Source organism: Cataglyphis hispanica, chromosome 15, assembly GCF_021464435.1.
Source record: "Cataglyphis hispanica isolate Lineage 1 chromosome 15, ULB_Chis1_1.0, whole genome shotgun sequence".
Taxonomy (NCBI): Eukaryota; Metazoa; Arthropoda; class Insecta; order Hymenoptera; family Formicidae; genus Cataglyphis; species Cataglyphis hispanica.
Genome location: NC_065968.1, coordinates 1,741,447 through 1,763,951, shown reverse-complemented (window position 1 = coordinate 1,763,951; position 22,505 = coordinate 1,741,447). Strand labels below are relative to the sequence as shown.

Sequence of the window (22,505 nt, the reverse complement as noted above, 5' to 3'; positions counted from 1 at the left end):
TTATTAAAGCGCAGAACCCAGCAGGACATGGAATCCTTGCTGGACAAGACGCGACCGCCACTCCTCTTTTACTAGTGCTTGTTCGCGAGATATTTCTTTCGGATCTCGCAATACCTTTTGCCCTTCGATAAAATGGGAAATGGATGATAAAATGCTTCGCATACTAAACGTGAACGAAAATATTGTCTAATTGTTAAATAGATTACTTTTTCAAGATAAATATAAATCTCACACACACACACACATTGGTTAGCCGTATATGTATCTTAATTAAATATATGCGTGCTTATATTAGAGAATCTTTTGAATACTTTATAATAAAAATATGATAAGATTCATTTGTTTGAAGAATTTTAAATAAATCAGAATCTTTGTTAAAGATTTAAACACTAATTATATTGTCGATATACATTGTCAAATAGAATTGTTGAATAATTTTATAGTTGCGTAAGTAGTTTCGATAGAATGTAAATCACATGAAAAAAAAAAAATGGTCTAAAAATAGATTTTCTTTTTTAATTGCTTTCAAAATATATGAATGCTTTTGAAATGTGTAAATAAAAATATTTAATGTTTGTTTTCATCATTTATGGTAATTAATCAACGGTACTAAATGATTTTTAAATTCACGATCTTGTACAAAGCAAAAAAATATGTAAATCTTTCACAAAGATATGATTATTGTATGAGTACAGAAAGAAAATTTATAGTATTTATTAAAAACAAATAAAAAATTAAGTTTCAGAAATAAAAATTTTATAAATATATAAAATATTGAAATCGATTTTTCCCATATTTTACACGTGTTATTCATGTTTTAATTATTTATTCGACAGAAATCTCTCCTTCTCTATTTAAACAAAAAGTTGATGTAATGTTCTATCATTTAAAAAATCTGTTGTTGCATGTTTAATATAACTTTAATTTATGTCTTTTAGAAAAAAACATTATTATATATCAAGATGAAATTGTGTATTAAGGCAAAAATTATAAAATTAATATAAAATCACATGAGCGTAATTTTATGCTTGCTTATGTCATGATACTTTGTCGTTTTAATATAATTTCACCTTAATTAATGCCAAGTTATCAAATTTTTTCATTTAATCAAATTTAATAATTTTTTTATTTAATCAAATTTAATAATTTATTAAAATAATAATGTTTAAGCTTATAATAATATTTATAATAATATGTAATTTATATCAAAACTAATAAAATATTTATTTATTTCCGTTGGGCCAGTTGGATCTAGGCTTGCGTTGATCCAGACCATATTTATTCTAGCTACATCTAATCAGAGATGTAGCTTCGACCTCTATCAGAAGTCAATAAAGGAGAAAAATTCCTTCCGTTACCGGCTAATTATTGTCGCCGATGGATAAACGTAATTTTATGCTCATTTATGATATGGCAGTTTGTCATGCATCGTTTTAATATAACTTTATTTTCAATCAATGTAATATCAAATTATAAATTAATAATTGATTAAATTTAATAATTGATTAAATGTAATAATATTTAATCTTAATAAAATAAAATTATATAAAATAAAATTAATAAATATAATTTTATAATTTTATTTAATTTTATTTAATTAATAATTAAATATTATTATAGTAAAATGATGCATGACAAACTGTCAAAGCTTTCATTGATATGACAATAAAGATGGATGGGCTATGAAAAATTACGACAAAATCGGCGCAACATAAAGATAAGTTATCAATATTTCATATAAGGAATAAAATTATTAGCGTCTTAGTCATTGAATAAATTAAATAAAATTTCAATTGCAGAAAATATTTTATATTTTTTTTAAATTTTTGTTTTAATTTATATTTCAAAATATATTTATAATTTGTTTTCATGTATATTTAAAAAGTATATTAAAAGTCATTTGATTTAATCTATTCTAGCCCATCCATTTTGAGGCAACGCATCTATTTACAATCTACAATCTACAATCTACATTTGCATCTACAATATCTATAGATCCGTTACCTCAAAATAAAATAAAATTTATCACTTACCGGCACTGATGCGCAACAGCGGAGATTTGGTCTTGAAGCTACGTTGTCTGTAACATACAAAAATAAAGTCCAAATTATAGCAACGTTCAAAATGTAATTAATATTTTGTGTGAAATAATTTATATCTGACGCGAACAATACTAAGAAGCTCTATATAAATATGAAACATTTTTATAAATTTTAAAAAGATTTTTTTTCAAATAGAAATTTTTATAGAATTTATGTAAAAGTCTTTCTTTTTAATTTTCTTTTATTTAATTCAAATAAAAAGACCAAATTAATGTGCGTACGCGATTTTTAACAATCGATATACAAATAATAAATACTCACCCTTGGGTTGCTCCGCCGGTGCAGGATGCCTCTCCTAGGCCTCCTCCTCCTCTCAGGTTGATTCACACGCGCGATACTTTAAAAGGCACTCCCGTACTTTTAAAAATACTTCCGCACTTGTATCGCGACGCGAAAACCGTCCGCGGCACGATGACGGGACCGACGCCGCGATAAGCCGTCCGCAGCAAGATGACAGCATCAACGGTACGACGAGCCATCCGCGACGCGATGATAGCAACGACGGCGTTGGGTGCTTGGTTTTCCCCTTCTCAGTAAACCTTTACAGACCTTAAGGTCCTTAAGGCACCGTCCAGGTACTAAGCCCTCCCACCGCGGCAAGGTTACATCCTAGGAGGTATTATACATATATTATTTTGTAATATGATATATATATATATATATATATATATATATATACATATATGTCATACATATATGTGTATATATGTATATATATGTATATATATACATATATATACATATACGAATATGTTATCTCTATTATTGAATTATTATTTTTATTTCTTATTTTTAAAAGTTAATTAATTGTTAATTAATTATAATAATCATAGCGAATTATATTTTAATATCTGTCGCGATCACGTTTAGAAAAGGAATTCGACCGTCTCGCATCACTACTTCACTGCTCGAGCATCGCTGTGTGAATGATAAAGCTTTAAGTCGTACATCTAAACAGTAGCGCGTTAATGTTTACATTGCCAAGGCCGAACAATGTTATTGACATTTCGCAGCCGAAAATATTTTGTGTACTATGACGTATACAAGCTGAATAATAAATTATATAAATATTTTAAATTACAAATCAATTCTTTAATAATAAATTTATTAATATATCACAAAGCTTTTCGTTATGTTAATTAGTTTGATCTGCGATTCGATTATTTTATTATGCGTTCTCAATCCGAATCATATTTAAATCAAAAAGTCAAACGAAAAAGCATCGGATAAAATATAATTAAACTTTAAGTATTTTTAAAGAATTATTATTTATATAGAAGGAGAAAGATCACGATAAACCAATAATTTGTTACTTCTTGAGTATGTGTTTATATCACGCACAAATATTTATCGCGCCTCGAGATTTATCATTGCGATGACGTATTATTTAAATTTAAGATATTATGTAAAAGATAATTAATATTTATCATATCAAATTATTTTCCGATACTTGTCACAATCGTATTTACAAAAGGAATTTGACGGAGTGTCTCGCGCTCTATTACTTTACTGCTCGAGTATCGCCGTGCGAATGATAACATGTAGGAAACAAATTTGAGCGTCTCACCCCACTACAGTTCTATTCAAGTATCTCCGAACGAATAATAACAAGGCCGTGATACGTAAATAATAGCGCGTCAATGTTTACGTCGCCAAAACCAAATACCATGTTAGGTGTTGTTAATTCGCTGTCGAAATATTTTACGGACTATAAAATATATGTATGCGAAATATTAAATTATATAAGTATTTTAAATTATAGATCAATTATTTATTAATGTATTATGGAGAATACATTAATCGTTTTATCGATATATAATATTAAATATATATAATATTAAATAATAATATAAATAATAATATATTGTTTAATTAATATTTTTTATTATTGTTTAATTATTATTTTTTATTTCCTTTTTGATACTTTTTTTTTTATTTTTAAAGTAAACCTGTGGAAGGTGCGCGCGAAGGGCGCGCTGCGTATTAGTATATAAAATTGTATCTACATTTGCAAATAATTTTGCATAACATGCACATATAAACACAGATTTTAAAATTAAAAAGCAAAATAAAGAAAAAAATAATATCAAACTGAAATTGAATGCCAATGATCAACGAAAAGTTTCAGTTATTAGTTATTTGCATCATTTTTAAACATATTGTATGTAACTGTATGTAAAAAGTACTGTGTGAACTGTATGTAAAAAGATAAACAATATATATATATATATATATAATTAAACCTGATCAAAATAAATCAAAATCAATTATTTATAACAGTTTATTTTATTAAAAGCAACATTTTCTAAAACTTTGATAATTTTTCTTGAAAATATAATTTTATACTTTCGTGTTATCTAATACTAGTAGATGCGGCAATGGACAAATAAACGTGATGTTGATGGTTCGAGGGAGAACGCGATTTCTGAACATTCCGATGACATTCAACTTTCTGTAATTTCATCTGGAAAGCTCCAGCTGCGCAGCCTGCGACTGACAACTTGTATAGAATTGTACTTACAGGAAATGCAGTATACGTGTGACTTGAACTCCAGCGATTCATCCTGCTATCGCTCGATGGAATAGGGCGAAAATTTGCGTTTCGTGGAATTTCAAGTACAAGAATAGACCAGTCCACTGAGCGAACGATCCCGTAGTTATTGTTGGCACAAGGTCGAAGAATTTCAATGGAAAACGATTTGTGTCTTGTTACGAGCTCATCGTTTACTTTTATTCGGATGGCATTCCTCGACGGATCGTTAACACTGAAAAATCAAACAGGACAATTATATCTTATATTTCTACGAAGAAATAACATTAAGAGAGTCAAAAATGTATATTGTTTGTATGATACTATGTTTATTAATTCCATATATTATACATAGACGTCATAATGATAATACAGTTTTTAATTGTGCAAATTTATTATCTTTATATATTTTTTATTAATTTTTTAACATAATTTTATAAAATATTATAAAATTTAATAAAATATTTTTTATTATTTAGCTGCAATACATTTATTTAAAATAGATATTTTTATAATAAAAAAATATGCTGCAAACTTTGACCAAAAAAATTATATAATTTACTTTCATCATTTTATAATTTTGTGTCAACAGATTTTAAATTGCATTATTTTAGACATATATATGTATAATTTTATAATACATACTATTTTTTACTTATAAATGACATATATTATAAATATGACACTACGTTTTGTTCTTTAAAAAGACATCATATATATTTAATGAAATATATTGTAAATATAATATATAAAATATGCAATATATTAAATAATTATTACTATAAGTAATATTAAAATCAATTATACATATATTTCTATCAAAATATATTTTTATCACATATTATTTCTATAATATTTATATATTCTGGTCATATACACGTACAGAGAATATACATTTAGAGAAGATACATTTAAAGAGAATACAAGTCTGATAATGTGATATTATAATTATCTAATGTCTGCAAATGTATGTAAATGAACTGCAAAAAATATATTTGAACGCAAAGCTGCTTTGAAGAGATTCGAAGAGAGATCAGAAGACTTATGCTGGCGACATTAAAGTATAAAACGGACGAGGCAAGTTTTAATCGTGCGCAGACCAATTATATATTTCGCATATATGCACCCGTATATCTGGCGTGCGCACCGTAATGCTAATTACACTATTTCTCTCTAGCATCGTGTATCCGACCAGTAATTTATAACTCAGAAACAGGTTGTAAAGGGAATCGTTACTAATGACATCGTAAAACCAATACAGATGTCATATATTTAATGTACATTATCCCCACTTGAAATGTCGTCGTACTCCAATTTAAATCAAACCCCTCCAGGTATCAAACTCGGAAAAGAAATAGTACCGGATGAGAATCGACAAATAAAAAGGTGAATTACGCCGCGCTACGTATCCCAAATCGGATATCGTTAAAACGTTGATTAACGGACGCTTTGTTCCCGGACACAGGACTTTGATTTTTTTTTTTTTGCCCTTAATATAAAGCATTTTATTAGTGAAAAAGACGAATACATAAGTAATTTGATTTATAAGTAAAAATATGAGAAAATGGTGCCGATAAATAAAATAATTTACTATTTATAAAAGTAAACGCTCCTCTAAAATATATATTATTTTTATATTTTTTAAATAACTTTAAATTATATAATGTATGCTGTTAGATTGAATATTAGTAATGCAAACGATAAATTTCTACATTTACTTTCCTTCCCATTCCTTACGAGAGAAGAACTTTCTCATAATAAATATTTAGAAAACTCATCTGTCTTTCTGTACAAATAATTACCCGATATAAGCAGTAAAAACCCGCAGTATGAAAAATTGCATAGAAGTTGGGTGAGAGAACTCTCGTTCCACTCGGGTAGTATTATCATTGCTGTGTATATTTCCACCGATTTCCGTTTGCTTCGCCGTTATTTGAACGAGCGAAAAATTCGATTTTACCGTAACTCAAATATTCGGAAGCCCGGAATATATCCATTCGGCCGCGTACATTTATATTTTCCCAAATATTGCCATTGAAATACATACCCCGTCCAGATCACCCTCGCGTCGACGAAAATTAGGAGCAGAAAAGGTTTCCGATGTTGCGGAAGAAGTTTCGCCGCAGAATTCCGCACAAAACCGCGACGCAGAATTATGGGACAAATGGACGTCGAAACACAGGGATCGATTAATGGAAGCCAGCCGTCAATGCGGTTTGGCGAAAAGTAACCGAAACTGCGACCGATCCTCAGAACGTGATGCGAAAATGGTTTCTGGCTCAAATGGAATTTCAAACGTTTAACTGACAGCTGTGAAATTTGCGGCATTGGTAGTGTTTTAGCTAATAATTGCCTTTGCCGCGTGCTAGGTGCAAAATTTTTATCGAAATAATTGAAAAATTTGTTAAAAAAAGGAATACAAACCCTATTTTGGCAAAAAATTAAATTAGGAGAATTAAAATAAAAGAATAAACGATATGTATCTATATAATAGATTTTATAATACAATTTTTATATATAATATAACAATTAAATTAGCTTAATAAACAAGTATACCTTTGCATTCCGCCGTTGGTGATGATTTGAATGGATATTGCACACAATTTCACAATTACGAGAACATAATGCCAATTTATCTTTTTATTTATCCCCACTATTGATTCAGATGAGCGCGTAATTCTCTAGTGTCTGCTAGGGCCGTTAGATCTTATATCATATTTAACTAGAGGTAAGGTGTTCCACTTGAAGCTGCAAGATTCTTCGACCTGATTGGTCCATCATTCGCTTCGAAGTGAAAATAGCGTCAAACATGCACTCGATCAATGGTTTGGTAGGTCATTAAGTACAAAAATTTAAATGGAAAGTCCGCAGCTAGAAAGTGATAGCGCATGGCGCATTGGCGTGTAATGTTTAGTAGTGGTTATAGCTAATTGTAACATATACGCACACATACACACACGATTCCACGTGTTAGAAGGAAAATAATTAGACGCTATTTATGTTGATATTTATGTTAATATTTTAAATTTATTTTATTTCAAATTAAAGTTATTAAGTTGTGGACAATTATCCCAATAATATTTTCTGTAATCAATATGCTTCAAGATTATCTTTTAAAGCATCATATAAAAGATTTAGAAGAAATATTAAATGCTACAAAGGATCATGTGTTCTATTCAATACAAGTAAAGTAAGTTGATTTTTCTTTACTATTTACTAGATTAACAGAAATATATGTATAATTCAGAATTATCAATTTTAAACTTTGAATGTATCAGTAAAACAGTTAATGAGTTATGTGACAAACCTCTTTTCTCTTTCCTTAATAATGTTTTTATGTCTTGTATAATTTTTTAGTTTTGTGTCATTATTTGAAGCTGATGCAGAGATTGCACAGAAAATCTTACGCAATCCTAGACATTATTTACCATTATGCGATGAAGCAGCAGTAAAAGTTCAGGAACAATTATGCAAAACAGATCAAACAATAAAGACTAGAGTATGAATTTTTATTTTGCTAATTATTTGTATATACATTATGTATTACTTAAAAAACAGGAATTATTTTTCATATTTTTCATATATTTACTCTGACAACTGTTTATATTATTAATCTCTTACTTTATTTTAATATATCAAAATAGGTTCACATTAGAATTACTGCAGTACCAATAAAAATTGACATAGGTCAAATTGGTGAACTGGTTTCAACATCTGGAATTGTAGTCCGCATGTCTCAACCTACAATTATGAAGTTGAAAAAACGTTTTGTCTGTAAAAAATGTAAACATACCAGTGTGGTTAAGGTATATAAATATTACAAAAAGCACAACATGAAATAAATTATAATTTAAACTTTTTCTTTCTTTCTCTAATAAATATGAATATGTATAAATATATATAAATTATATTCCTAATATTTTTTTATAGCTAGAGTGGGAAAGACAATTGTTTAAAAATATTAAATGTTGTGAAGCATGTCGTTCACCAAATATAAAAGCTTTAACATCTTTAGAACAAGATGATTGTTCAGATTATCAAGAAATAAAGATTCAGGTATAAAAAACTTTGTCCAATTTTATTACTATTGAATTACATATCATATAAACAATATTTATATACACAGGACAAATGTAAAGCAGATACACAAAGTTATTATTCAATGGGTCTACAAGTAATTTTGTTAGATGATTTGATTGACAAATGTAGACCTGGTGATACTGTAGACATAAGGTTAGTAGCTTATTTATATTTGATTGTGAAAGAAAATATACGAATAAAAATCAGATTAAATATTATCATTTTTAGTGGAATAGTTATACGAAAATGGAGTACATTAAAAGTTGGTCATCGCGCGGAAGCCACGACGTTTCTGATGGCCAACAACATTTCGATACAAAAAAAAATCTCAGAAGCAACATTTTCTACTGTTGAAATAAGAGATACTTTTACAGCATATTGGGAACATTATAGAGATAATGCGTTAGCTGGTAGAGACAATATTCTTGCCTCTATTTGTCCCCAAGTATATTTAATATTTTAAATATTACGAAATAATACAAAATAATAATATTGTATGATATAAAATATACAATATACATTTTATATTAAATGTAATTGTCTTTGATCATTTACAGTTATATGGAATGTATATCGCAAAATTAGCATTGGCTATTGTTTTGTGCAGTGGAGTGGCAAAAACTAATGAAACAGGAACACGTGTAAGAGGTGAACCTCATCTTCTTTTAATTGGAGATCCTGGAACTGGTAAATCGCAATTACTTCATACTGCGTCTCGATTAATTACACGGTCTGTCTTTACAACTGGTATTGGTACTACTGCTGCTGGACTTACAGCAGGAGCTGTCAAAGTTAGTCTTGCTCTATACTTATTTATTTTATTTCTCAATCTAAATAATTATTTCGTAAATAATCTGCCATAAAAGATGTATTATAGGATTCGGATGGTTGGCATTTGGAAGCTGGTGCTTTGGTCCTCGCAGATGGAGGTATATGTTGCGTGGACGAGTTTACGACAATGAGTTCGCATGATAGAACTTCTGTACACGAAGCAATGGAACAACAAACAATTTCCATAGCTAAAGCCGGTATGCTGACTACTTTAAACAGCCGTTGCTCTGTCATTGCAGCCATTAATCCAGATGGAGGATGTTTTATGGGTGAAGAATGGAAAAGCTGTTTGGGAAATCCGCTTTTGTCGCGTTTCGATCTGATCCTCCTTCTGAAAGATACTAGAAATCCCGAGTGGGATAGAATGACATCGAGTCATATTTTGAAAGCTGCTTGTGAAGAAAACGAAGAAAATAATTCGTAATAACATCCATATTTTATAATGCCGTTATAATTCACAGTAACAAAACATCTGCAGAAAATATTATTTTACAGATATTCCGAAACATATATGGGTCCTTTGAACTTAACAGGTTTGTGGATGGAGGATACTCTCTGTGAATATTTCGCGCACGTGCGTACGTGGAAACCAGTATTAACCGAAGAAGCAAAAAAAATACTTAGTGCAGCTTATCTTTATCATAGATCAGATCCATATAGGAGACCTGAGAGAACAACAGTACGACTTTTAGATAGTCTTATCAGGTATAATAATAATCACCATTTCAATTAGTCAACATTAATGACGAATTCTTTCTGGCAGGCTGCTTATTCTAAATTAATTTCGTGCGCGATGCGATTATTTTATTATTATCAATAATTTATAACTTGGTAACAAACAAATTATTTGAGATAAACTTAATTATTTCAGATTAGCAGAGGGTCATGCAAAACTTATGTACAGAACTAAAGTAGAAGTTATAGATGCTATAACCGCAGCAGAATTAATTGGAACTACTCTGTTAAGTTCTGATGTTGGTTGTCCATTTCCTACAGATCCAATCGCAACAAATCATTCCAAAGGTATGTATAATTAACAATTTACAATTGTATAAATGTATAACATTTTTAATATTTTTCTTATGCAATACTAGAGTTTTAATAATATTTTCTTGCAGCAAAAGATTTACTCAAAAAACTAGAGTTACAAGAATTAGAATCATGTATATAAACATCAATTGTTAATGAAATATTTTTATAATAAATTTCTATTAAGTCTTTGATTAAGATTTTATAAAAATACGCGCGCATAATTGTGATTTTATATAAAAATTTATATTTAATATTTTAAATAATTGTTTATAACAATTAATTTTAAGATTTTCAATTGTATTTATATATATGTTTATTATAATATGTAAAGAAATACAAATAAACATAAGTATATCTCAGTTCTAACAAACAATAATCGCATGTTTTAATACTTTAATTGAAAAAAATCATATAAATAAGTTCTTATAATAATCATGAATAATTTTCTTTAACGCATTTGTATAAATTATAAAACAATATGTTTATAAATATATATCCATAAATTTTTTCAGTAAATTCTAACTTTTTTCTGTTATATAACATAACCCGCAAAAAGCAAGAGTTTAATTTGAAAAATAACAATTAGAATGAAAAATAATTAAATGCATTATATATATATAAAGGGGAATGTGTATAGGATTTTATAAGGTTTATAAAAAGGTTATATGTCAACATTCACATAAGTAAATTAGCATTTATGTTAATATTTAACAAATTTGAATCAAATTATGTTCTATAATTGAATCCAATTATTTGGATTTGGAAAAAGATTTAATTACCATTTTTTTATCCTAGTAATTGGTCTTATAGCTTATACATAATCATATTATTATAAAACTGTGCCACTAAAATATGAAAGCTAGTAAATATAAGCAATTATATAATAATAAAATTATAGATATGATTATCAACAGCTCACTCATATCAGTTGATTCTAATTTGTAGACCTCATAAATAAACACAAATAAGATACGATAATGAATGAATAGAAAATGAAATACACTTTAGTTTTGAAAGATTTCTTTAGAATATCCATCAATACTTCAATATTTTAATATAGCTGTACAATTAATGTTAATACAACATACATCAGAGAATAAATTTAATCGTGAAGCACAATTTTCATATATTACAGTGTTTCATTGTAAGAATAAGTTTTGCAAATACATTGCATTTCTATGATTGTTTTGCATAATCTGTAAACAGTGGAACTAATGAGATCTATCCACTTACTTGAATGATGTAAAGCCAGAATATAGTGTATATCCAAAGAACAAATAGATGATAGTTATTTAATAACGTGGCTGGTTAGCATTAGCCATTTGTGAACGAACTGCACTTGCTGCAACATTGCTCGCTGCGTTTTGCACATGTTCGTTTCGCAAAAATGTTGTAGCAAACTCTTGCTGCGCTTTTGTAACACTCGCGTCGGAATTACGATAAATGCGATGAATCTGTAAGTACATAATGTTATTTGTGCTTTATTGAAATTACGAATTAATTTTTATTTTTTCGATGTATGTACTATACCTTAGTGAGCAGTAAGAGATCACCACCTGCAGCAAGCAGAAAACCAATAGCAATGAAGAGCATAAGGAGACCAACAAAGACACCTTCAGCCGTCGAGTCCAGCGTACTAATCGCTGTTATTATACCACTGCAATATAAAAGATGCAATTTATATTAGCATACAAATATTTACATGTCACACACAAAACTGAAGTGTAATAAAAAGTATTACCAAGTGCCTGCACCAGGGATACCTATAGCCTGTATACTTGTGACAATAAGTTGAAAGAAGAAGACGAAGAAAAAAACCATAAAGTTGAAAGAGCTATCATTCCTAAAAAATTAAAACAATGATTTATTTCTAATTCCTAAACTTTGTTTGATTCTTGTGAATATCAAAATAAATTTTACTTGAAAGCCCTGTATGCTGGTCTAAACCAACACATGAAGGAAAATGGAGTAAAGAGTATAAGATACAAGATTGCCAGACCAAATGCTGAAAAATTCTGATTACAAAGCATCAAGACAAATCCTCCAATTACATTCAACAACAGAACACATCCATGAACTGTAAACAATATTAAATATATAATGCACACATATAATATTAATAAATAAATATAATATTGTTTATATGAAAACTTACACATCCAAAGATAATACAATTGCCTCACTATTTTTTGAAAATCAGTGTGAATTTCTACATCAATATCTTGATAGAAGCACGGTTGAAAACAACATTTATCTGGTAATGGTGGCCAATTATTTCGCCTTGCTATAATATCAAGAATTTTACAATAAATATCTTTAATTAAATAAAAAATAACACATTATTTAAACTAAAAATTGAAATTGAAATGTAGTATAGATGATAAATAATAACTAACGATAGTAAGGAGTATTTCTTAATTCTTCTTCTGCTCTGGCTTTCCATTCTGGTTCAGCTCGTTGCTAAAATATATTAAAATATTCTATCTTATCTTAAAAAACTTTAAAAGATTTATATTATTTAAAAGAAATTTCATAGAAGCATTATAAAATATTCAGTATAAATTTACATCTGATGAAGGTGACAAAGAATTTCCAAGCGCAGCATTGACTGTTTGCTGGGGAGTGCGAGCATATGCAGGAGGAGGTGCTTCTTGATTAGTAGGTTGAAGTGTGGCTGGTTGCTGCGTTGCACCAACTCCACCATAGATTGGCGGATTCACTGCTCCTCTGACTTGTGTAGTTCCTTGAGTGCCTTGCTCAGCAAAAGGATTATAGTCTTCAAGACCTCTACTAGCAGGTGTAGAAGTTACGGCTCTTCGTATTGCTGGATCCTATTATTAATTAACATATTATTAATTCTTTTTTTTCAATCTTTTGTTAACTTGTTTTATGTATTATCATTTTTGTTCTTCATCGTAACATACATTTAAATACGAAATTATATTTTAGGCATTTTCTAAAATACAAAAAGACACAACAAAATGTATCCTAATAAATTATTATCAAAGAAGGTATAATTTTATAAATTGTATTTTAACATTTCCAAATATGAAAGTAAAATAATATTAGGATATATTTTATTGTATTACAAAATTGCATGTAAAATAGTACAATATCATATAAAGTACAAACAAGACTACAAAGTAGAAATGCAACAAATACACATATTGGAACAATTAGATTTTGTAATAAAAAAATTATGGGTTATCTGACAATAGAAAAACAAATTATTAATGTAAAGACGCAGAAGATATTTTTGCCAACATTAGAATGACAATCAATAATCATTAATCGAATTTTGTGTCATTTATCGTTCGATAGATCGTGATTAACTTTTTCTGAGATAAACGAAAGAAAATGTTGGCGAGATGGGTCGATGAATTTTGACAGATACGCAAGCAATATCGGAGCACGGAATTACGTGTTTCGCTGTCGTCATTCTGTTACACACACGCTACTTACCGAAAAGGGATCGTTGATCGTAGGTTCCCCGAAGGGGTTTTCGTCAAAACCGGACATCTTTTATCCTCGTTCTTGCACCGATGATATGGCCGAAACACTCGGAATTCGTACGACTGCGTACGATTTCAATATACTTGATTAATCTTATCTAAATCTACCTACATCTGACGGACCATTGCTCAGCCGTTATGTACGATAACACCGACTACACTCATTCTCTCTTTCTCTCAAAATGACATTTAGTATAGTATCGCCAACTGGATCCATTTTAAAGCCGATGCAACTACGATGGACAGATCCGCTTTACGATGCCACGGTAAAACGGCCGGTTGGTGGTACATGTCCGTGCTAGATTCATAATTTTATTAGTTTTGCGCGTGATGTTTTGTCATTGAGATGTTACAAAATATCGCTTTTGTTCAGAAATCGAAAATTGTCATTCTATCAAAATTCTTTTTTACACATATCAGAGGAAAAAACTAAATATATGTCACGCGAAAAATCTTTACTATATTTAAAAAACATTTTACAGCAGTTACGACTATTGTATAATGCCAGGATAATTTAAATTTGAATGACTTAAAAAAGAATTAAAGCAAAAGAATTTTACATCTTATAAAAACATAAAATAAGGACACTAATTTTTAATTACTAGTACAATAAAAATTCATATCTTTATCTAGAAAGATACTAAATATATAACAAAATATTTAACGCGTATAACAATGAAACCTAAAAAATATTTTATAAATAATTTTATTTGATTCAATTAATACATTATATTTTTTAGTTTTTGATGTGATTAGTAAAATAGTATTTAACATTCTATACTCTATCTCTTGAAAAAATTAATATAATACATAAAATATCTGTCTCTATTGCATATGTAATTGAGCGATAAATTATATTCTTATAAGCTTTCAGAAAATTTTTGTTTGATGTACGTTTTAATGATTTTTTAATAATAAATATTTTTTAATAATTTAAATTTTTTAAAGCTTCTTTCTTTGTGTAACTTAAGTAACTTAGAAAAAAATTGTTTTTGACATGCGATTTTAATTCTATTTTCATGACCGATATCATAAATCTCGAATTATACCTTACCGTACCTTATTATTTTACTTATGCACAAGTGCTTTGAACAGCATGTATAAAAAAAAAAAATCTTGATATTACCACCTTGCCTGCCCGACGCAGGCGCAACCCTCTTTCGTTTCAACGATAGATAAAGCGACGTTATGATAGTGGAATTGCCAGTCGCTATGCGCTTGTCCTGTAGTAAGTCAACAGCTTTTTTATATTGACGACCAGCTTCGTACGTTAAACCCGCGTCCCGTGTAATTTACATGCACGGTTTAATAGCTAATAAACGAGATTAATTAATAAAAAAAATTGCTATTTTTGTGCATAGCTATGAGATGGATGAAAAGCGCATAAATATTTCTGCGAATGTATGTATTATTATCTTGTGTGTGCTCTAAATTTTGAAAATTTTTTTTTTCTCAGATTGTTATAAAAGTTCCATTGCTTTTGTTGCACCTACTATGTTATTTTATATGAAAATATATTGCAATATTATGTTACACATGAAATACAATGCAGAACAGTGACATATCGAAATATGTGATTGTTATTTGTGTCAAAGTGTTGGTTATAATCTTTTTTTTTTTTAATTATAAATTTATGTCTCATAAACTTCATAATATATATTTTTTAATTGAATTATAATTATTGCTATACTCGTATTTTTATTATAGAATGGATGTAAGTTCGTTAGTTCCGGCAGGTCTTCAAAGTAGGCAAACAGATGGATGCGACGTTCAAGCGGGATATAATAAGTTTTCCGAAAATTTGCGAAGATTTACACCACAGTCTATACAGTGCGCCATTTTTTGCGGTGGATCCAGGTGCAAGTATGAAAATCCAAAGGCTTGGCCACCTGTCCACATGGCAATACAAAACATCTTTTCGCATTGGTGAGCACTATCGCCGCTTGTTGTTTTGACAGGACAACAAGAAAACATAGAGTAAACAAAAGAATATAAAAAATATTGTTAATAAAATATAGTTTTTACTTTTTAATAATTCAATGATTCAATTAGATAATATATAAGAGAAAAATAAAAAATAATATATTCTATTATTTCTCTTAATAGTTAGTGTTATTATATATACATATCTAATATAAAAATTAATTATAAAAAAATTTTATGATAACTTGTATTTATAACTTGTTACATTTATATCACCAAAGACATGCTATGTATTAAAGACAACTTATTATTGACATTCTGTCGAAGCTGAACTGCAATGGCAAAGATTTATTTATAAATCATGATGATATCAAATATGTACTGGACATATTCTTTTTACATTGAGATATGAATAATTAATAAAAAAGTCAAATTTCTCTTAAATTTATTATTACGTGTCCAGCTATTATGCCAGCACTTAGGTGCATTAGGTCTTGATCTAAATGATTCAATTATTTTAGGGTGACTGATGATGTCCTTGCGATGGCACGGCCTAACACGGCTCAGATAATAAAGAAAGATATAATTGCCCAATTTCAAGGTTGGAGTATAAAAACTATAATAAACTTGCAAACACCTGGCGAACACGCGAGTTGTGGAGGTCCACTCGAAGAGAGCGGTTTCACATATGATCCCAATATTTTTATGAAAAATAACAGTAGGTATTAAAAATGTTTACTTATATAAAATTCAATTTCAGTGCTTAATTGTCAATATACTCTTATTTATTTATCATCAAAAATGATTGTGAAAAACATTGATTATGATCTAAATATTTTTTTAAAATAAAAACAAAAAAAGTTATGTAAAACTTTTATATAATATTATATATTTGTTGTGACTTAGATAAATCATTATATAATACAATAATATAGAAATTATACAATTTATATTTTTTTTAAAAAGCACTATTTTTCCATTTTAACTTGCGTTATTTTATAGCGATATTTTAAATTTTTATATTTTATAGTAGGCTAGTTACAATATAAATATTAATATCCTAATAAAATTTTTTTTTTGTGATTAAATACGTCGCAGATGATAGTAATATCCTAATATGTTATTTATATAATTTGCTCTAATTTTATTGTATTTGACATATATATTATAATATTATATTTATCACAATCTCTGTCATTAATATATTATAATATAATATATTAATGACAGAGATTGTGATAAAATGGCAAAAAATTTCATTTTTAAGTCAAGAAGAATCGCTATAGTAAAACAAAATGGAAAGATATCTGTCCTTGTTAAATGTATAGAATTGTGAAAGTATCTCTTCCCCATTCCTTAACAACCACTAGCTAGATCGAAGAGCTTCACAATATAACATGCAATGCAGTAAACGCATATATCTATTCGGAGAAAGAAAAGCTCCAAAATAACAAACGTTGCTATCGCTTATTCTCTCTATCGCAGGTACCTTTAGCACCAAACTGTTGCAATTACCGATTATACGAATTTGTTGCAGTATACTATTATAATTTTGCCCTGAAGGATTATGGTGATGCTACAATGGGAAAACTCCTGGATATGGTCAAGGTTGTGGCCTTCGCCGTACAAGAAGGAAGAGTAGCCATTCACTGTCATGCTGGTAAATCGATTTTTCTTACAGTACACTTGACCCAATTGCATCTCTTTCGTCTATCATGGCTTTTTGAGTACATGATCGTATAACATTAATGCGTATGTATAAGTTAGTCTACATATAATGCTGTTCATAATATCTTCTCCTTCATATATTTTTTATTAATTTTTATATTACCTTTATTTATATTTTTATATGAATTTTTGTTGCTATAAATATAATTTATATTTTTATCAATTTTAATCTAAGCAATTCATAAAAAGTTTTTATCGTATATAATATTGCAATAGTATATTGCGCGCATACAAAGTTGACTGATGCATACGTGCATCGTGCATTTAGATCTTTACGGTGCACACGCGAAAAGATTTCTTTCAATAATAGAGAAAAACAGAAAAATAGTAACTTCACTTAAAAATCATAAAATTTAATTTACAGTTTAGCAATATACTTAATATTTTTTTATCAATAATTATATGTTAATTATTTAATGTTTTTACTGTTTTTTTTATATAAATAATTATAAGTAATAAATAATTAGCTTATAAAAATTTACTGTTAGCTATCTTATAATTTTACAGATAATTATACAATTAGATAAAAATGTGTGATTACTGAAATAAATTAATCCCATTTTTCATTTACCTAATTTGTTAACATCACACGAACATACACTATCGCAACATAACGAGGGATTTCCTTTCCATTAAAGTACAAAATGCGGGTGGAACGATAAGCGATCTATCGAACGTAACGGTGATATTTTTATACCCATATCATTACATTATATATTCGTTTATATATAAATAGTGCATACACAGAAGAAAATATCCATTTAGATATACGTCTAAGAAAAATTATAATTGTCAATTTAAAAAAGATTGAAAAATGCTTTCGCTTATAAACTTTTTAACAAACTTTTGTTTCAATATCTCTCCTTAGATCTTATATAGCCATATAATGTAGAATTACAGATACTTCTCTTCATTCACGAGAAAAAAATGATCGAATATTGATAAAAATAATTTTACGGTTAATTCTTTTCTTATATATAACAATATATGTCATATGTGAGTTAATTCTTAATTTTATGCTACAATTTTTGGCTAATTTTGTACAGCTTACTTGCTCATTTAATTAATAACTCGACAATTTTAGTAACAAAACAATGTTGAAAGTATTTAACTTTCAGGTCTCGGCAGAACTGGCGTTCTGATCGCGTGCTACCTTATTTACAGTCTTCGTGTGAGGGCAAACGATGCTATAAGATTTGTCCGTATGAAACGTCCGTCCGCCATACAAACGCGCGGACAGATACATTGCATTCAGGAATTCGAGCACTTCGTGCTTCCGCAGATGATAGTATTCCCTTTACACAGTACAACCGGAGATCGCAAACCCTACAGTCTTCAAACATACCTGAAGAAGCAGTACAACATGTTACACGGATATGAGCAACGCAACTTTAAGCATATTCCAAAAGTACGATGCATTTAATAATTTACCTATGTGATATTATGGACATTATTAACGTTTATAATTATATATTATTTAATTTAATTTGAATTTAATTTGATTAAATTGCATTAAACTAAATTTTTATTTTTTTTATTTGCAAAGAATGTTGGTGGAATTATCAACAAAATCTTTTTAAAAATTAAATTTTTAGGGAAATTTGGTTTTTGAAAACAGCACATGTACATACATATAATATCTTTAAAATGATTTATAAATGTTGTCAAATAATAAAACAATATTAGTTTTATGTTCTTTTTTAGCTAATAAATATATTAATATAAATAAATAAATATTACTGTTCTATTGTTATTATTAAAACTGCTTACATAATGCAAGAGATATAGTTTTCTAATTGATTAAATTTGTATTAGATTGTTTTCATTATTTGCGAACGGATACTGCAACTCTGCGATTGTCAAGAAGACAATTCGCCTTCCGAAATTTCATATACGATTTCCAATGTGCCTTTCACACAAAAATTTATCTGTCACGTGTTGGAGAAATTCCGTGATAGCACGGGCAACATACGGCACTCCTATTCGTGGGCGGAATCCCTTACGGACTCATCCTACGAATATTCAAGTAAGAACGCATTACACGCATATTTAGTAATTAAGTAATTTTATAATATCCAATTAACCTCTATTCGTCCCGAAGAATATTTGATTAAATAATTGAATTACTTATTAAGACCTATGACTTTATTATACAATATTTTCCTTACAAATCTGTATGTGTATATTTGTAATAGTTTTATTTTAATTTATTTAAGTAATTGGAAAATACACATACACACACACATATATATATATATATATATATATATATATATATATATTTATGTACACATATTTATTATATATATAAATATGCACACTTTCTTTCTTTCTATTTGCGATGCTTTAAATATATTTCTTTATTGATTAATTTTAAACTATATATATTTCTGAACATCATATGTATTTGTAAAGAAAGTTATGTATTATATAGTATCCACTAAAGCGGGTGGTAGTAGTCAAGGATCATCCCGAGATACTTGTGATGATATAGGAAGATTGAGCGACGTATTTTGCGTGTCACCGGATACCCCTTCCTGTGAGTCTATATATCCAGATACTATTATTAATAAATTTTAAATATTTGACATTAATCTATCTTGCTAAAATAACATATATATCTGACAATACAATTTCTTGCAACAGGTCTCGATGATAGTTGCATAGATGATGTCCTAGGTGATGGTATTCACGATCAAGATCTACTTGATAATGATTGTTATAAAGAAATTCAGTCACATATGGATTTAAAAAATGTTGCCCGCAATGATTATGAAACGGTGACTGCCGAGGAAGCTATCAAAGCACTCATCGGAAATAGCGCATCTCTTCCGGATCCCATAAAAAAACGTTTGCACAACTATCAGGTATATGTATGCGTAAGAATAATATTTTAAGATAATATCGCGTAACAATATATACTCAATAATATTATAATAACAATTAATATTTCTAAATACTATTTTTTTTAAATATAATAGTACGTGTTAATAATAACGCTATATATTATTGTAAACAATAATGTTTGACGATAATATTAATATTAATATTGAAAAATTAAAAATATATTTTTAGAGTGATTTAAATCATCGATGTACCGCCTGGCAACGATTAGAATTGGAAACTAATCTTGAGATACTGTCAACACTGTTGTTCGAGTGGCTGGAGGGTCTTAAACATCCGCTCCTGGATGTTGATAGTCTTAGTTATATTGTCGTGTGGAGTTCAAAGCCACAGCGGTGTCTTGGAAAATTGTCCGTCTGCACAAGATACTTATTAGAATATCTTTTGCGATTTATTACCCGCTTAAGGCCTGTGACATCGGAAAGTCAGAGCTTAATTACTAAAAGACTTATGGCAGCACTCACACAACAAACAATCTGGATCAAGAATTCTTTTCATCCTTCAAGTATGTATTTTTGTTATTTATTTGATTATTATAAATGACAGTTTAATAATACATTGTAATATCTTGTGCAGTTTAATCGTGCTAGCTTATAGATTGTATATAATTATACATCTAAATAATAGATAGCCTTTAGAAGAGTAGTATTTATTTAAAGATGTGTTTAAAGACATTCAATAATTGCGAAATGCTTGTCTTCCATTCATCGTTTCCATATCTTTGTTTGCGTCACGTCACGAATACTCAGAAATATTGATTTATACTACAGTCCACTTTTATTCTATTTATATTTCAGCATCGATAATCATTTGCGTTTTTATGACAACAGTGAAAGACAGATTTATTGGCAATATTTTATCGCTGTTATTCTGAATTGTCTTTAATCCCAATATAGAAATAACAAAGTTTAATATTGATAAAATTTGCATTTCAGATAAAAATTTTCAAAAATTACGACGTGGCACCGCTGGAAAACTCAATGAATTTTTCGTGCGCTTGATGAACTTGATAGAGGAAGTTAACACTCAAGAATTGGACAAACCCCCATGGGCATCTAAATGGGAATTATTATCCAAACATTTGCGTGACATGGATAATCAGAAAAATAATGAATAAGTATAATAAATTGACATTTACTATTCTGACGAATTTCTTTCTAATGACGTAGGTATGTCCTTTATTTTTTGTGTTTTATTAGATATGGATTAAAGAAAATAATTTATAATTTCTACAACTTTTATTTACAATAACTAACTAGCTAACTCTTGTAAGCTCTAGCTAAACTGTAAAAATGCCTTATCTTTAATAACAGCTGCAAATAGTTATACAAGCAGACTTTGATACATTGAGATTAAAGGGATATAAGAATTTTGTAATAATATAAAATATAGTACTAAACAGTATCTTTTATTACTGTATATTTTAATCTTATATTAATACTGTAAATTATACCTATTCTGCTTGAAAAAAAAAAAACGACAATCGCGCACTGCAAAATACTATTTGTAAGCATTATCATTAAAATTTGTGATAATGTTAGAAGAATTGACTTCCAATACTAGCAGTGACAATTTCTAGATTGCTTAATTTAATAATTATGTATTATAAAACAGGGATGTAATTTTTCTTAACTAATTCTGAATGTTACCTATGATAATTTTTTAATAATTATTTTTGTAATAAAGTACATTATAATTTATCTTTTAAATCAAATATTAATCAATTTTAGAGAATACTTCGTACACATTAAACAATATTTAATTATGTAAATGATTATAACAAATAAAGAAAAATATTTTAGCAATAGCAGTAGGCACTGGTAAGATATTTTACATACTGCTATTTTCATACAAATGCTGCTA

At 28.4% G+C, this 22,505-nt stretch overlaps 4 protein-coding genes across 5 annotated transcripts in view; 2 read left to right on the top strand and 2 right to left on the bottom strand.

The window, feature by feature from the left end:
• LOC126855309 (zwei Ig domain protein zig-8-like) overlaps window positions 1-7,219 on the bottom strand; it is a 105,254-nt gene extending 98,035 nt beyond the window's left edge. Inside the window, exons 1-2 of one of the 2 annotated variants that reach the window (XM_050602848.1) lie at window positions 7,189-7,219; window positions 4,624-4,867 (exon numbers count right to left, since the gene is read on the bottom strand). In XM_050602848.1, the coding sequence (XP_050458805.1) occupies window positions 4,624-4,867; window positions 7,189-7,196 (252 nt within the window). In that variant the 5' untranslated portion in view covers window positions 7,197-7,219. Of the gene's footprint in view, window positions 1-2,033; window positions 2,081-2,363; window positions 2,690-4,623; window positions 4,868-7,188 lie in introns of those variants that run through there. The other variant, XM_050602843.1, reaches the window with a different exon arrangement.
• A 237-nt stretch (window positions 7,220-7,456) lies between these two features.
• Window positions 7,457-11,516, top strand: LOC126855299 (DNA helicase MCM9-like). The gene is made up of 11 exons (XM_050602823.1): window positions 7,457-7,822; window positions 7,990-8,131; window positions 8,277-8,438; window positions 8,563-8,688; window positions 8,759-8,865; window positions 8,941-9,157; window positions 9,270-9,503; window positions 9,590-9,963; window positions 10,039-10,248; window positions 10,415-10,566; window positions 10,662-11,516. Exons 1-11 carry the CDS (start codon window positions 7,728-7,730, stop codon window positions 10,712-10,714), a joined length of 1,872 nt encoding a protein of 623 aa, XP_050458780.1. The 5' UTR covers window positions 7,457-7,727; the 3' UTR covers window positions 10,715-11,516.
• Window positions 11,517-11,660: 144 nt separating this feature from the next.
• Window positions 11,661-14,266, bottom strand: LOC126855308 (secretory carrier-associated membrane protein 5A). The gene is made up of 8 exons (XM_050602840.1): window positions 14,038-14,266; window positions 13,143-13,406; window positions 12,972-13,035; window positions 12,731-12,859; window positions 12,496-12,652; window positions 12,317-12,418; window positions 12,106-12,232; window positions 11,661-12,029 (listed from the first exon to the last, which is right to left on the bottom strand). The coding sequence occupies exons 1-8, from the start codon at window positions 14,092-14,094 to the stop codon at window positions 11,868-11,870; spliced, it is 1,062 nt and encodes a 353-aa protein (XP_050458797.1). The 5' UTR covers window positions 14,095-14,266; the 3' UTR covers window positions 11,661-11,867.
• Window positions 14,267-15,325: 1,059 nt separating this feature from the next.
• On the top strand, window positions 15,326-22,285 carry LOC126855298 (protein tyrosine phosphatase domain-containing protein 1-like). Its single transcript, XM_050602822.1, has 10 exons — window positions 15,326-15,488; window positions 15,795-16,013; window positions 16,532-16,728; window positions 17,548-17,670; window positions 18,857-19,146; window positions 19,554-19,764; window positions 20,173-20,277; window positions 20,385-20,605; window positions 20,814-21,147; window positions 21,578-22,285. Exons 2-10 carry the CDS (start codon window positions 15,796-15,798, stop codon window positions 21,757-21,759), a joined length of 1,881 nt encoding a protein of 626 aa, XP_050458779.1. The 5' UTR covers window positions 15,326-15,488; window position 15,795; the 3' UTR covers window positions 21,760-22,285.
• The last annotated feature ends 220 nt before the right edge of the window (window positions 22,286-22,505 follow it).

What these genes read in the sequence shown, in the direction of transcription:
- LOC126855299 (XM_050602823.1), top strand. Translation starts at nt 7,728, where the DNA reads ATGCTTCAAGATTATCTTTTAAAGCATCATATAAAAGATTTAGAAGAA. An exon ending in TTCTATTCAATACAAGTAAA is followed by an intron (nt 7,823 to 7,989) that starts GTAAGTTGATTT and finishes ATAATTTTTTAG; the next exon opens with TTTTGTGTCATTATTTGAAG. An exon ending in ATCAAGAAATAAAGATTCAG is followed by an intron (nt 8,689 to 8,758) that starts GTATAAAAAACT and finishes TTATATACACAG; the next exon opens with GACAAATGTAAAGCAGATAC.
- LOC126855308 (XM_050602840.1), bottom strand. Translation starts at nt 14,094, where the DNA reads ATGTCCGGTTTTGACGAAAACCCCTTCGGGGAACCTACGATCAACGAT. An exon ending in CGATCAACGATCCCTTTTCG is followed by an intron (nt 13,407 to 14,037) that starts GTAAGTAGCGTG and finishes AATTAATAATAG; the next exon opens with GATCCAGCAATACGAAGAGC. An exon ending in AAGAAATACTCCTTACTATC is followed by an intron (nt 12,860 to 12,971) that starts GTTAGTTATTAT and finishes TTGATATTATAG; the next exon opens with CAAGGCGAAATAATTGGCCA.
- LOC126855298 (XM_050602822.1), top strand. Translation starts at nt 15,796, where the DNA reads ATGGATGTAAGTTCGTTAGTTCCGGCAGGTCTTCAAAGTAGGCAAACA. An exon ending in CAAAACATCTTTTCGCATTG is followed by an intron (nt 16,014 to 16,531) that starts GTGAGCACTATC and finishes CAATTATTTTAG; the next exon opens with GGTGACTGATGATGTCCTTG. An exon ending in AACGTTTGCACAACTATCAG is followed by an intron (nt 20,606 to 20,813) that starts GTATATGTATGC and finishes ATATATTTTTAG; the next exon opens with AGTGATTTAAATCATCGATG.